This window comes from Musa acuminata, chromosome BXJ1-10, assembly GCF_036884655.1.
Source record: "Musa acuminata AAA Group cultivar baxijiao chromosome BXJ1-10, Cavendish_Baxijiao_AAA, whole genome shotgun sequence".
Classification (NCBI taxonomy): domain Eukaryota; kingdom Viridiplantae; phylum Streptophyta; class Magnoliopsida; order Zingiberales; family Musaceae; genus Musa; species Musa acuminata.
The window spans coordinates 28,381,942-28,394,529 of NC_088336.1; the positions used below are offsets into that span (position 1 = coordinate 28,381,942).

The 12,588-nt window shown below is 42.5% G+C and overlaps 3 protein-coding genes across 4 annotated transcripts; all 3 read right to left on the reverse strand.

Moving 5' to 3' along the window:
• Nucleotides 1-2,429: 2,429 nt before the first annotated feature.
• On the reverse strand, nucleotides 2,430-4,880 carry LOC103969825 (rust resistance kinase Lr10-like). The gene is made up of 3 exons (XM_065087530.1): nucleotides 4,102-4,880; nucleotides 3,827-4,014; nucleotides 2,430-3,732 (listed from the first exon to the last, which is right to left on the reverse strand). Exons 1-3 carry the CDS (start codon nucleotides 4,803-4,805, stop codon nucleotides 2,609-2,611), a joined length of 2,016 nt encoding a protein of 671 aa, XP_064943602.1. The 5' UTR covers nucleotides 4,806-4,880; the 3' UTR covers nucleotides 2,430-2,608.
• Nucleotides 4,881-5,359: 479 nt separating this feature from the next.
• LOC103969826 (nuclear transcription factor Y subunit C-4-like) lies at nucleotides 5,360-7,025 on the reverse strand. Of its 2 annotated transcripts, none has more exons than XM_018819429.2 (5): nucleotides 6,634-6,914; nucleotides 6,424-6,532; nucleotides 6,283-6,350; nucleotides 5,985-6,179; nucleotides 5,360-5,464 (listed from the first exon to the last, which is right to left on the reverse strand). In XM_018819429.2, the coding sequence occupies exons 1-5, from the start codon at nucleotides 6,769-6,771 to the stop codon at nucleotides 5,462-5,464; spliced, it is 513 nt and encodes a 170-aa protein (XP_018674974.2). In that variant the 5' UTR covers nucleotides 6,772-6,914; the 3' UTR covers nucleotides 5,360-5,461. The 2 variants fall into 2 exon arrangements, with proteins under 2 accessions (XP_018674974.2, XP_064941619.1); XM_065085547.1 differs by lacking the exon at nucleotides 5,360-5,464 and adding an exon at nucleotides 5,544-5,756 and having other exon boundaries at nucleotides 6,634-7,025.
• Nucleotides 7,026-8,550: 1,525 nt separating this feature from the next.
• LOC108951461 (two-component response regulator ORR26-like) lies at nucleotides 8,551-11,186 on the reverse strand. The gene is made up of 5 exons (XM_065085548.1): nucleotides 10,509-11,186; nucleotides 10,010-10,411; nucleotides 9,833-9,909; nucleotides 9,206-9,761; nucleotides 8,551-9,134 (listed from the first exon to the last, which is right to left on the reverse strand). The coding sequence occupies exons 1-5, from the start codon at nucleotides 10,699-10,701 to the stop codon at nucleotides 8,659-8,661; spliced, it is 1,704 nt and encodes a 567-aa protein (XP_064941620.1). The 5' UTR covers nucleotides 10,702-11,186; the 3' UTR covers nucleotides 8,551-8,658.
• Nucleotides 11,187-12,588: the final 1,402 nt, after the last annotated feature.

Here is a 12,588-nt window from a genome sequence, read left to right on the forward strand (position 1 = left end):
GTCGACGCATGAATTCCTATCAGCATCATTACCAGCTATCTTACCAAACCATCAGATGGTGTGTTTTATGTTTTTTAATTCTTTGGTTGACATAAGAATAAACATGCAATTGATATGTTAGAGCATCACGTGATTGATATTTTTACATCATATGATCAATACTTTAACATCCCGTGAATGTCACATCCTTATTATCATGTGTTTGATATCTCACTGTCATATTATTGATATCTCATCGTTATATGATCAACACCCCCAACACAAGATTAAGTTGATCAAACATTATATATTCAATCATGATTGAAGTCAAGTATCACATGAAGGATATGCTACGTACTCGATGTCTTATCATCATATAATCGATACATCAATATTATATAGCTCACGTTTCATCATCACATGATCGATACCTCAATACGAGATTGAATAGGTCGAATGTTATCACACTCATGAACCACCATCATAATTAAGTATAAAAAAAACACATAACATTCTCATACATACTATGAAAGTAACGATATTTAGAGCTTTACTATAAAAGAAAAGAGCTTCTTATGTGCAATCCCAAATACTAATATTTTTCTCTTAAAATATAAGTTAGAATCTTTGGAACCTCATTCTTACTTAGGTATCAAAGGGATATTATAAATAGTGCTCACGATGCAATTTTATAAGTGCCAAACTCAAATAGAGTTGGACAATAAAAATATCGATTGAAATCACCTCAAAACAAGTACAAAAGAGTGACCCTACTTATCTCTTAATCAACATCCAACTAGATAATCGAAACTAGTTCAACACCCATGAATTATTGAAATGTATAGGATTATAGAGAATATGAATCTTGATATTTTTCGTCATTTAGTTTGATCCTTAACTATACTTTGGTAGCTGTTTAAAAATATATATATCAATATCTAACAAGAAAATTTATAAGTTTGCCCAACATACAATCTAACACGACGAGAGAGAGAGAGAGAGAGAGAGAGAGCTCTCATAAATTGTAGCGCGTGTGATGGAAGATAAAGATACTGGACTGAAAACAAGAATTCTCTTGGTAGGAAGAAGCCAAAATAAAGCATAAGAAGAAATAAGGAACGAGAAGTGGAAAAAGAAAAGAAAAGAAATAGAGAAGAAGAAGAATGGAAAAGAAGAATTAATAAAAAAAGATTAGTGACAGATTTTATTGAAGGTTGGTTTTTTTTAATCAGGAAATTACGATAAAATTCAGAAAAAAATTTGAATTAATGAAAAAATATAATGAGTATATAGAAGAAGTGTTTGACGTTTGGCTAACTCGATTTCTGCCTTCTTTTTGAGGTGTCACTCGATTCATATATTTTCCTTTATTTTTGTTATTTCCTCAAACTTTGTTTCTTTCGACAACATGATCCACTATCAGAATCCGCATGCATACTGTCGGTCAACAGACATATTATTATTATTTTTTATTTTTTTTTTCAATTGTTCCGTCGAAAGAGAAATCAAAATATAAATCTATTTATATTTTAAATATATAATTGAAAAAAAATTGAGTGAATACATAGTTGTATAATACCTTAAGTACTCGATAAATAATAGATGATAATTATGTTTTAAATGTGTATTGGCATAAATTTTACGCTAATATTTTATGATAAATTTATTCTTTTATTTTTTTTTAAAATATTTATGAAAAATAAAAAAACCATTTTTATTTAAATTAAATAAGTAAAGAAATAAAATAAATAAATGAATGTATCCAATCTTATAAAAAATTTCATATGGCCGAAAAATATAAAAATAAAAAAATATAAATAAATATTAAAAAATATTAAAAATAAATAAACATTTTTTTTACTTTCATATTAATTTTTATTAAACTATTTTGATAATCTTATAATTTTAGATAAACTCATAAGCTATATTTAAAATTTAAAAAATGATATTAGTATTCTATAAATATTGAAATACTATTGCTGCCCCGTTAGTAGCATCAACATTTGAACATTTATTTAGTATCCAAGTCAAATATGATTTAAAAATATTAAATATTCATTTATATTTTAAATATGTATTTAACTCTCAATATGTATTTTAAATATGTTTCTAATCATATCCATTATCGTCAAGCCTTAGAAAGATACCGAGTGGTAATCTTGTCTTTTTATTTTATTTTCTTTTTTGCCCGACTTGTTTGAAAGGTTAGGTTACGTCTTCGAGACGTCAAGTCTTTAGAAAGTCAACTTATTTGACTGGTTTCAGTATATTGACTGCCAATGACTTGGAAGCCTCGAGTAAGCTAACTTATTTGAGTGGTTTCATTAGATTGACCGCCATTGACTTGGAGGCTTTGGGGGCATTGGCAAATCAAAACGCCCAGAATCATGCTCGGTGGCTCGGCGGCGACTTGTGCGAATCCATTGTTCCCTAAATATATGTATAGGACATGACATAAAACACGTAGCATTAACTCCTGAAATTAAATCTTACATTAACACGAGATTTAGACTTGTGTTGCTTATTGATGTTGTGGAAATCGATAGTACAGTGACCTGCTCACACCAGCAATTTGAATACTGAAACTAGCTTGGACAATGCAGGTAAACCGCATTTACTTTTGTCAGGTTCAGGGAAGGTCGTCATGCTCTGAAATGATTTCTAGTCCTGCAGAACATGAAGGCATGCAGGAGGACTGTCTTCCCAAGCTTGGCTGTGGGGAGGAGAAGAAGGGCTTGGGAGGCATGCGCAAGTCATTCACGTCGCCTTCCAGCATCTCCACCACGCGGCTCATGGAGGGGCGATCGCATGACTTCATCTGAATGCACCAGAGCCCCACCATGCACAGCTTTCTCTCCATCGCATCGATCTCCGTAGTCCAATCCAATCTTGGCTCTCTTGGCCATTCCTCTCCGGCGAGCTGGTCGTAGATCCATGAAGGATAGTAGATCTGGCTGGACTTGTCCGCCTTTGGATTCACGTTTCTCCTTCCTCCAGCCATCTCCATGAGCAGCATGCCGAAGCTGTAAACATCTGACTTGTGAGATATGACCCCGAAGCTCCTAGATATCAGTTCAGGCGCTATGTATCCTATCGTGCCTCTCGCGGCGCTGATGGATATCAGGCTGTAGTCCTTCGGATACAGCTTTGCCAATCCAAAATCCGAGATCTTGGGAGTGAAAGCGTGATCGAGGAGGATGTTGTGGGGCTTGATGTCGAAGTGCACGATCTGCATGTCGCACCCATGGTGAAGGTAGTCGATGCCCCTGGCCACACCCAGGGCTATGTCACGGAGCTTCTCCATGGTGAACCGGCGATGGTTGCTGCTGCTTGCAGAGAAGATGTGCTTGTCGAGTGAGCCGCCGGGCATGTACTCGTACACCAGCGCTCTCTTGGATCCCTCGGAGCAAAAGCCGAGAAGCCGCACCACGTTCAAGTGGTGAATCCTACCGATGGTGGAGACCTCGTTGATGAACTCCTCTCCGTCGAACTTGGAGCCGCCCAGCATCTTAACAGCGACCGGGTACCGGCCGAGGAGATGCCCTTTGAAGACGGAACCGAAGCCGCCTTGGCCTATCTTTTCTCTGAAGTGGCTTGTCATGGCGATGATGTCGCTATAAGCATACCGTGTGGGCGACAGAGTTTGCTGGTTCCGCAGAAACTTCTCTACTGAGTCGACGGGTGCTCTCATTTTCCAAGCGTTGTACGCCAGGAATACAGCAACAGATGAAGTAGCAAATATTATTCTGCTCACTGCATACAGTCATAGGTGACGGGTGGAAGATCAGAGTCTATATGTACTTGAACAGATGATCTACCAATTAATGTAGAACCGATAGACTTCTACCTAGTAAACAGAGAGCTACGTCTAATAAAATGATCAAGACCAGAGCGATACTGAAGATAGTGCGGCTGCGGTTGCGATCACTCTCCCGATAGAAGATGCAACCTAGAAAGTCCATCTCAAAAGAAATGGATTCTAGAAACTTAATGTAAATAGCGTCGGTTCCATATATAACAAAATTCGTATATAACCTGTATGAACAATAATTCGTAAGCAAATAAAGCCAACAGGACACATAAGGAAGCCGAGCAGATCAAAAAGGTTAAAGATCTTCTCACGATGTCGCGCTTGTCCAACACTGGTCGACGATGCTCTCGTTCGGGACAACTGACCAATGAACCAGGAATCCTTTCCGTAGGAGCTCAAAGATATCCATGCCTGCACTCAAGAATCCTTCAACCGGAAGATAGGTGATGAAGCTACATGAATTTTTAAGGTAGCGTATCTCATATGCAACGGAGTTAACCACGACATATGTAGTGGAGTTGTTCCCGCTAAGGCAAGGCACGGCCACATACTCCGGGCTGTGGATTTCCTGCGTGCAGTTCATAAAACTGGCCCATTTTGTAGTTGAGCCCCCAAATGTCTCATAATAAATGGCCGTTGAAAGGAAGCTACTGTAATTCATTATGCTAAAAGGTACTCGGGTTGGGATACTGCAAGTGCCTGTCACGAAACCAGCATAGAGTAGCCGACATCGCCGTCTCTTATATGAGATCTCGGTGACGTAGTACTTGTCGGGGTCGAGATAGAGCACCGCATCTTTTCCTTCACACACAAGTTCCAACTGCTGTTCACCGCATTCAGGCGGATCGCCCCTTAGACGGAACGGATAGCGAATGCTGAGGTCGCCGCAAGTAGAAGGATGGCAGCTTTCATTGCGCTGGGAGCTACAGCGTTCGGCAGTGGTGAGGAGGAGCAAGAGGAGGAGGAGAGAAGAAACGGTAGTAATAGAAAAGGATACTGGGGTTGAGCTTTTCATCCTCTTCCTTTGTAACGAAGAAGAGATGGTGGTGGTTCTCTGTAGATTGGGGGTTGAGGGAAGACGCCCATAATGTAAGAGAAAGCAGTTTATCTATAACGTGAATTAAAGGCCCAATTGGTGCCACGCCTAAGATGATGCATTAGTAAACGCTGAATGCAACTTTCTTTTTCTTCTGCGAAAACAGCAATTAAACTATTTCGTCGTCAAGCGTCGAAAAATACACACAGTTGCTATGTTGTATTTATTGTGTTATCTCGATCAAGCTTGACTTGAGAAAAGGATTCCAGGTTGCATCGGCACCACGGACGAATGATAGACTCTATCAACACATTCATCGTGGATAAGACCACGGCGATATGATCTGATCATCTTCAATAGATAAATACATATGTTATTGGAGATTATTCTAAATTTCTTTACTGCATATGAAGGGATTCAGGAGGTTGATCGACTTCAGTATATAAAGTTCATGCGAAACCAGAATGGTGAACGCAGAGAAAAAGAGTCTCTTACATAAATATCAATGCATCAGCTCTTTACAAGGCATGAATGCACGTTACATGGCGTTTTACCCTCCATGAGAACAGTCCTTGAGTGGTCTCTTGAGGCCTCGCAATTCTGCTCCCAGCAGTTTAGGTGCCGGTCCAAATTCCTCACTGCAAAAGAGAAAACAATAAACAGAGACGCATAGGTTAACAGCAGCAATCAAATTCTTGATTCTTCCTGGTTAAAGTGTTTAGGAGATTAAGGCCCTGCTTTGAAATCAGAATGAAGATCTTATATATAAGTTGCTTTATTATTCATTCAGTATTTATTATATATCATTGGAGAATGCAAGTTCTTACAGCTTACCAATGGTGGAGGTGGCTCACTTAAGATGTGGTTAGGGTAAGATTGTTGCCGGTGCATCATATGCTGCTGCAGCATTTGTGGTTGCCTGATGAAGACCTTTGCAAGACAAAAGTCAAACTTCTAAGGCACCATTAGCATTTAATTTGATGCTAAAAGGATGGTATGCTGGTAACTTATTTGTCTTAAAATTCTCTTCACCTCATTTTTCCTACAAACTATGTTCTGTTCTTTGTTCTTTTCTCACCCTACCAATGGAAGAATTCTTCCTTGTGTTGTTCAGAAACCAAAGAGGACTCCCAAGTTGGAGCTAAAACATAGCAATACCTGGAACTCATCTGGGCGAAGCATGTCGACCAAGAAATTAAGCATGTCTGCATGGCAGATGGCCCCTGCTACATCGGTTCTTCGGATGGTGAGCCTCTTGCACTGCTCGGCATGGAGCCATGAGCGTACCGTGAGCTCCAAGATGAAGAGCTCGCATGCTTTTGCAAATATGATCGGCGTGTCCGAGCTAACCATCTGTTGAAAGATTTTGTTATATAGCATTAAATCACACACACACACACACAAAACCCGAAAACTGGATGATTAGAAGACTTGTAAGAGCATCATCATTCGAGACCTTTGCCGCCCCATCCAATTTCATTATACGTTTGATCCTTGCAAGTGGCAGTTGATGCTGCTTGTAATCTGTAAGGAAAAGAAGAATCATAATCTCATTCCACGCCCACATGGAAGAAGTCTTTTGATGGTATCAACTCACCTGCAAGGTTTCCCAATTCAAGCATTTGTTGCTGCCAAAATTGCTGTAAATGCCACTTTTGGAGCTCCATGAAATTAGAAGGATGCAATGGCTGTGTATGTCCAACCACCTGTAGAAATCCAAACAAAGTCAACACCTCCTTCACCAGGCTTGCAATGTCGTAGATAAGAAGTTTAATTCCTCGGAAAGGAAATTTTGTGAATCTTCTACCTCATGCATGTCATGGAATTGGGCCAGTGGATTTTGAGGCAGTTGAAGGAAGTCATAGGTGGGAGGATCAGCAGCTGATGTTGCCGGGAATTGCTCCGACTGCGGTGTAGGGTGGATGAACTCTCTGTGATGGGCCATCTGTTCCACACCAATCGACAAATGAAAGGAAGAGGCAAAAGGGTGGCGGAACTCCAAAGGCAGCACACGATGGGTTTGCTTGGATGTGCTACTTCGGCAGCATGAGACCCCATAAATAGGGGAGGAGAAGGAGAAAGAGGAAGAGAGAGAAAACGGTGGAGGGTCAGATGAAAGCAGAGCAGAAGGGTGGCAGAGGAAAACAGGGTGGTTGGAGATGATGACAAGGTCAGGGTCTGAAACTTGCCATGCTCTTCTGTAGCCCTAATGGAGAGAGAGCTGCCTCACTGCAGTCCGGGCAGAAGAAGCATCCAAACAGACCACAAGTAAAGCTTACACATTTGTCGTTTGAGCTCATGTTTCTCACGTTCCCTGCTGAAAACTTCCTTCAATGCACACTGCCAGCCAGGAAGTGCTCACGTTTGTCGTCACCTCTGTTGACCGAGCTAGAGAGAGAGAGAGAGAGAGAGAGAGAGAGAGTGTGTGTGTGTGTGTGTGTGTGTTACAAGCGGAACCTCCAGGGCATGAAAGAGGGAAAGATCTCTGAATAAATGATTTCTGCACATTGAGTTTATTTTGCCAATTTCTTGTGTTCATGATCTCATGATGTTATTCCGAAGAACAAAAATTTCTAAGCATTTCCTACCCTGTTATGAGAACATACATATATATAGAATAGCTAAAGCTTAAAACAATACCTTCTTAATGGCTCCATCAGAAGTTGACAACATCGATTATAAATGAACCCATATCCAACGCATAATCTGTCATAGAAGCAAGAACCAATCCTCTGGATCTATTCATGATCATACAAGAAAACCAGAAGACAAGGTGCGATGTTAGTGAAATGGGCACCGTAATCGAGTTGCTTGCGAAGAATTGAGTGATAATATCAGTAATTGCTTGAAGAAAAAGGGAAATTAATTGCAAGATTGAGGATGTTGATCATTGATTTCCCATCAAATTAACCTTTAAATTCTTCTGCCTTCTCTGATCAGCTGCAACCTGCCATCTTTTAGAAGTGCATCACAGTGGAAATGTAGGTCAACATACAGCAAAGAATTGTACCTTTAGCTACAAAAAGTTCCAGTAGAAAAAACCGATACATAAGGGTACATCAGACTCTCTCTTTTCTGCTCTCTGTTGAATCATGCAAACTGAATACCGCAGAAGTGGAAGAAGGCGCAACGGAGAAGACGATGAAGAAGAGCTGAGAATTGCACCATCGCCTTCTTCGAACGATATGAACAGTTCTGGAGAATGTTCGTGGATCGCCCGAAGGATTTATAGAAGATATGTAAATTATAACGTCCAAGCAGAGATTTCCCACATCTGATCAAACGATAACTTGGAAAGGTGACACCTTTTACTTTTACCGTACGTTTCAGGGCCACGAAAAGACACGTATTGTGGTCTTCCTTAGATCTTCTTTACATAATTTTGGAAGGAAAACATTCTTTCAGCCGTCATAGATACTTCATAGAGCTAAAAATTGGTGAGGAAAGGCTCAGCTTCACTGAGTCTCCTTGCAACTCTCTCCAAAGGCTCAACGGAAAGACTTTCTAGAGCTATATTAAGAAGCAGAAACTTCACGGAAATGCTGAAGTTAGTGGTGTGAGTCGAGTGTTATCTTTGCCTAAGCGTCTCTTGAGGTACTCTGCTAATGGAGAGTGCTCATTGTCCTCGCCGATGAGGACAAATAATGATTTATCAGATGACATATATCGTGGGATTAACAGGTTTTGGTTCGTTTATTCTCACATCAACCCAGTAGAACCACGATGGAATCAAAATACAGTTTTGATTGCATTTAGAGAAGTCGATGACGATCTGATTGCATTTACGAGCTTGTTTCTTAAAAGATCAACTCTAGGAAGTCACCGTGATGCTCTACCTTTTAGCTTTGTTTATTTCCTCAAAGATTTCCGCCGTGAGGTCTTCATCCACATTGAATTTTTGGATGTCGAAGCTGCCGGAATTCTCACTTGCTATGCTCTCGTCTTTGTTTACAGCTTCTTGCATCGTGCTGCAGCTTTCCGGTTCATGTCTTCGCTGAGAGAACCGATCAGGAGCGGCAGAGAAGTCCATACTGTGGGGTGCATGCTCCTGCACTGGACTTCTGCTCCTCTCGTCAAGCATACCCTCCTCCACACACGAATTGTCTTTGGTGACATCCTTTTCTACAACACCTCTCGCTTGGTCCAAGCCAACCAATTCTGCAAGGCTCATATAAGCATCAGGCGGCGACGAGTCTTCTCCATCGCTTGAGACGTCGAAGGCCTTACGCAGAGCTCTCTCGATAACTAAGCTATTATCGAAGTAGTCTTGCAACTTATCATGTCGTAGTCCAGCGACGGCAGGAAGATCTTCGCGATCGAAAACGTAATCAGTGATTTCACTCGCCATGATATACGATTCTGAATTGATCACTAATTACCTGTCGATGAGCCCCGATCCGATCCGGACGGCTCAAGATTGACACCTGAGGCAAGAACCTTCGTCGAATCGTTGCTGCCTGAGGAATGGACGACGTTCTCCGGAATCTGGTGGGTCGACGATGAGCTCCAGTCGATTATTACCCGGCTGGCAAAACTCGGAAACTGAGTTCCCATGCAAGTGTCGTTAGGTAACATGCGTTGCAGGCTGAGACACTGCATGATCTTTTGGTGCCCCCCTCGCCGTGCTTGATTCTTTTGGATAGGGTTGAGAGCCAAGTGCTTGTTTCCTCCTGTCGTCATGGGACGTTGCTGGGGTGGTTGGGGTATCCTCGCCTCCATCTGAGCCAAAAGCACCGAAGGATGCTGTGTCTTGATAGCTGAAGGAAGTTTGGGTAACAGAGGCCGCAACGGCAGCTTGCGTGAGGGTAGAAAAGACTTCGTCTTGCCTTGCCTCCTCGGAAATGTCGATTGGCTTTGCAGCTGCCATGGCTTGGGCATTAGCTCACGCGGCAGATTCGACCTCTTCTTTGCCTTCTCTTGGCGTCTCCGATGTTTCTGCATTCGCGAGCACTGCACTGTCATTTAATCGTCGATCCGATGAACACGACTATATGCAGTGATCGTACCTGAAGGTGGCTGGAAACTTGCTTCACGGTCAGTCCATCAACGTTCATCAGTTCGAGTATCTTTCTCGGGACAGCATCTGCAAGCAGATCAAGAAGCATCAGAGGACACAATAGAAGAAACGTCGAGCTGATATGAATTATGTCATCCATTGTTTGTTCAGCGACAAGAAAGCTTACGTTTCCCCAACAGCTCGACGGATGTCAAGAACCTCTGGTGGAGATCAGAGTCCCAGAGCAAGCGGCCCATCCTCTGCTCCTTAGAACAACTGCCTTGTACTCTGCCAGCAGTGGTTCTGCCCTTCCCTGACTCATCCCCGCTCGATATTTCGATATAGCAGAGCTCGTCGGCCATTTGGATCGATCTTCTCGGACCGACCACACCGTAGAAAGTCAAACCAAGATTCCTTTTACTGGCGGAAACACCTTTTCCTTCTGCAGAACCAGGTCGGCTCACATCCCGCATTGCCTTCCGCCGCATGACCTCGATGACCGCGGGCGTCATAGGCTTGGTAAAGTGGAAACAAGCTCCATGTCTGAGCGACTCGCACAAAATGTTGTGATCATCATCAGCGCACATAGCTGCATCAACAAGTAATACAAAGAAGTTGAGGTGGATCGATGCAATGCCGAAACGAGGAGATCGAGAACATAAATTACAAGTTGAGATGTTGCTAACTGATGACAGAAACGTCGGTCTCCTTCACGACATGATCGATCAGCTTGAAACTAGTAAGACTAGTCGAGCCGGTCTCTCCGACGTGGACCTCGATTAAGACTAGATCGATTTCTTCCTTCTGTTTACGGAGAGAGAGCAAAGCTTCAGCTGCGCTCTTGAAGGGTTGAACTGCCCCAAGAAACCATAGCTTCATTTGTTAAGCAACCACGTTCCCAAGAAAGAAAAGCTACTCTTAGATCATGTCTCATGCGGCTTCACAAAACAATGCAAGAAGCATGGAACAGCCGAGTTCTGTGGCTGGGCATGCAGAAAACGAGACTAGTTGTTACTTACGAGGGATCAAGAAGCCAGAGCAGAGCAACACACGAAGAAGCAAAGGAAAGAAGAGGTGGAACTGAAGACATTTCATACCCATGGATGACTTGAAATCCATAAAGAAGCCTCTACGAGCAACGGGATGAATGCATGCAAAGCCTACGGATTAGACTAACAGTAAGTACCTACGAAATGCAATGCTGCGAGCATTGTGGTGATGATCTTAAGGCACGTTGGGTTATCATCCACAACCATGGTTCTCAGGCTCCTGCGATGGCCTGCGCGGTCGTCGGAGGCATCTTCCATGGGAGAAGGAACGGAAACAAAGGCAACGAGAGTGAGAAGAGAGAGAGAGAGAGAGAGAGAGAGAGAGAACAAAGGCTTGCTTGAGGGTGCCGCCGTGGGTTTGACACTCTATAAACAAGGAGAATGTGAACAGCGACAACTTCACCGCGAGCCAACCATTGGAAGATGCAAACAAATAGCAATTACTCTCCCCATTCCCCACCGTGATTGTGTCCCCAGAAACTAACCATAAAAGGCTTCTTCTTGAGCTTAGCCTCCCTCCATCAAGAAAATTTTCAGGTTCTCGAGAGATTTATCTTGTGTAAATTCAATTAAGTGGATTATCCCACAGATAAATCATGCGAGTCCTTGTGTGCTATCTATACAATGCGTGTATATGTACGATCGCTTTCTCTTCTTTCTCCTTGGGGGACTGATTTTGGTGTTCTGCCACAAGTCTTGAACTAAGAATTAAATGAACTCTGTAGAAACGAGAATAAGACCCTTTGTATGGAGCAAGAACAAAAGGAAAGATGCGAACACCAAAAGTCAAATGCAAATTAGCCACTGGCATGAAGACAGCAGCTGCATGCACGGAATTCTTGGTTCTTTCTGCATGACCTGTAAAGCAGCTGACAGAGTTTACATTAAAGGAGCTCTGCGAGTGCTGCAGCCGTAGTTATTCCTACTTCCACGTTGCGTTGGTAGTTAATAGTCAGACAGATTCTAAAGATCCCTAGTCATTTGCTGCCTTTAGTCGAGCGGCCATGAAAGGTTTGACATTTGTCACATCTCTCATCTCTCGTGATGCAATTGTCAACGAAACAAAAACATTCTTAGGCAATATTCATGGCAATATTTTCAAGCATACCCAAACCAATAGATGATTTTAATATATAATTACCGTATCGATCGAGCATAATGCCTCGGTTGTACTTGTTCCGTGAACCTATAGCCGTGGCCACATGGTCAGTATGGCTTGGTCCGACTAGCGATGTCCAAGATTGTCTTGGAGATGAAAGTCTCGCTTGATAGGATCGAGGTCGAGTTTTGTGTAGACGCACTTCTTTCGCCTTGATTTCCCCCGACGGATTCCTACACATGAGCCTAGGTCAAGATGGGAGGTGATCCCAATTTAGGCCCTTTCAAAGCTTAAGGCAATAGGGAGATGATATTTTTCTCTTTTTTGGCCTCTCCTTTCGTCAGATGCCAGGGATGAGTTTTTATCGTAGCCCTCGGGGGGTTGATCGTACGTGGTCTTTACCGACGCTGACCCCTTGGGTGATGAACATACCTTCGGACGTTCATCGCCCAGGATACATGGAATGGCATCATGCGGTGCCGTTCTGGGTTTTTCGGAGTGATCCTTGTTGCGGTCGAATTGGTCAGTGCGACGTTGGATGGCACGAGGAGAAGCCAACTATCATCCTGGATTTCTGGTAGAGCTTCCGACATGGCTTTGCGTCTTCCTCCTAAGGCC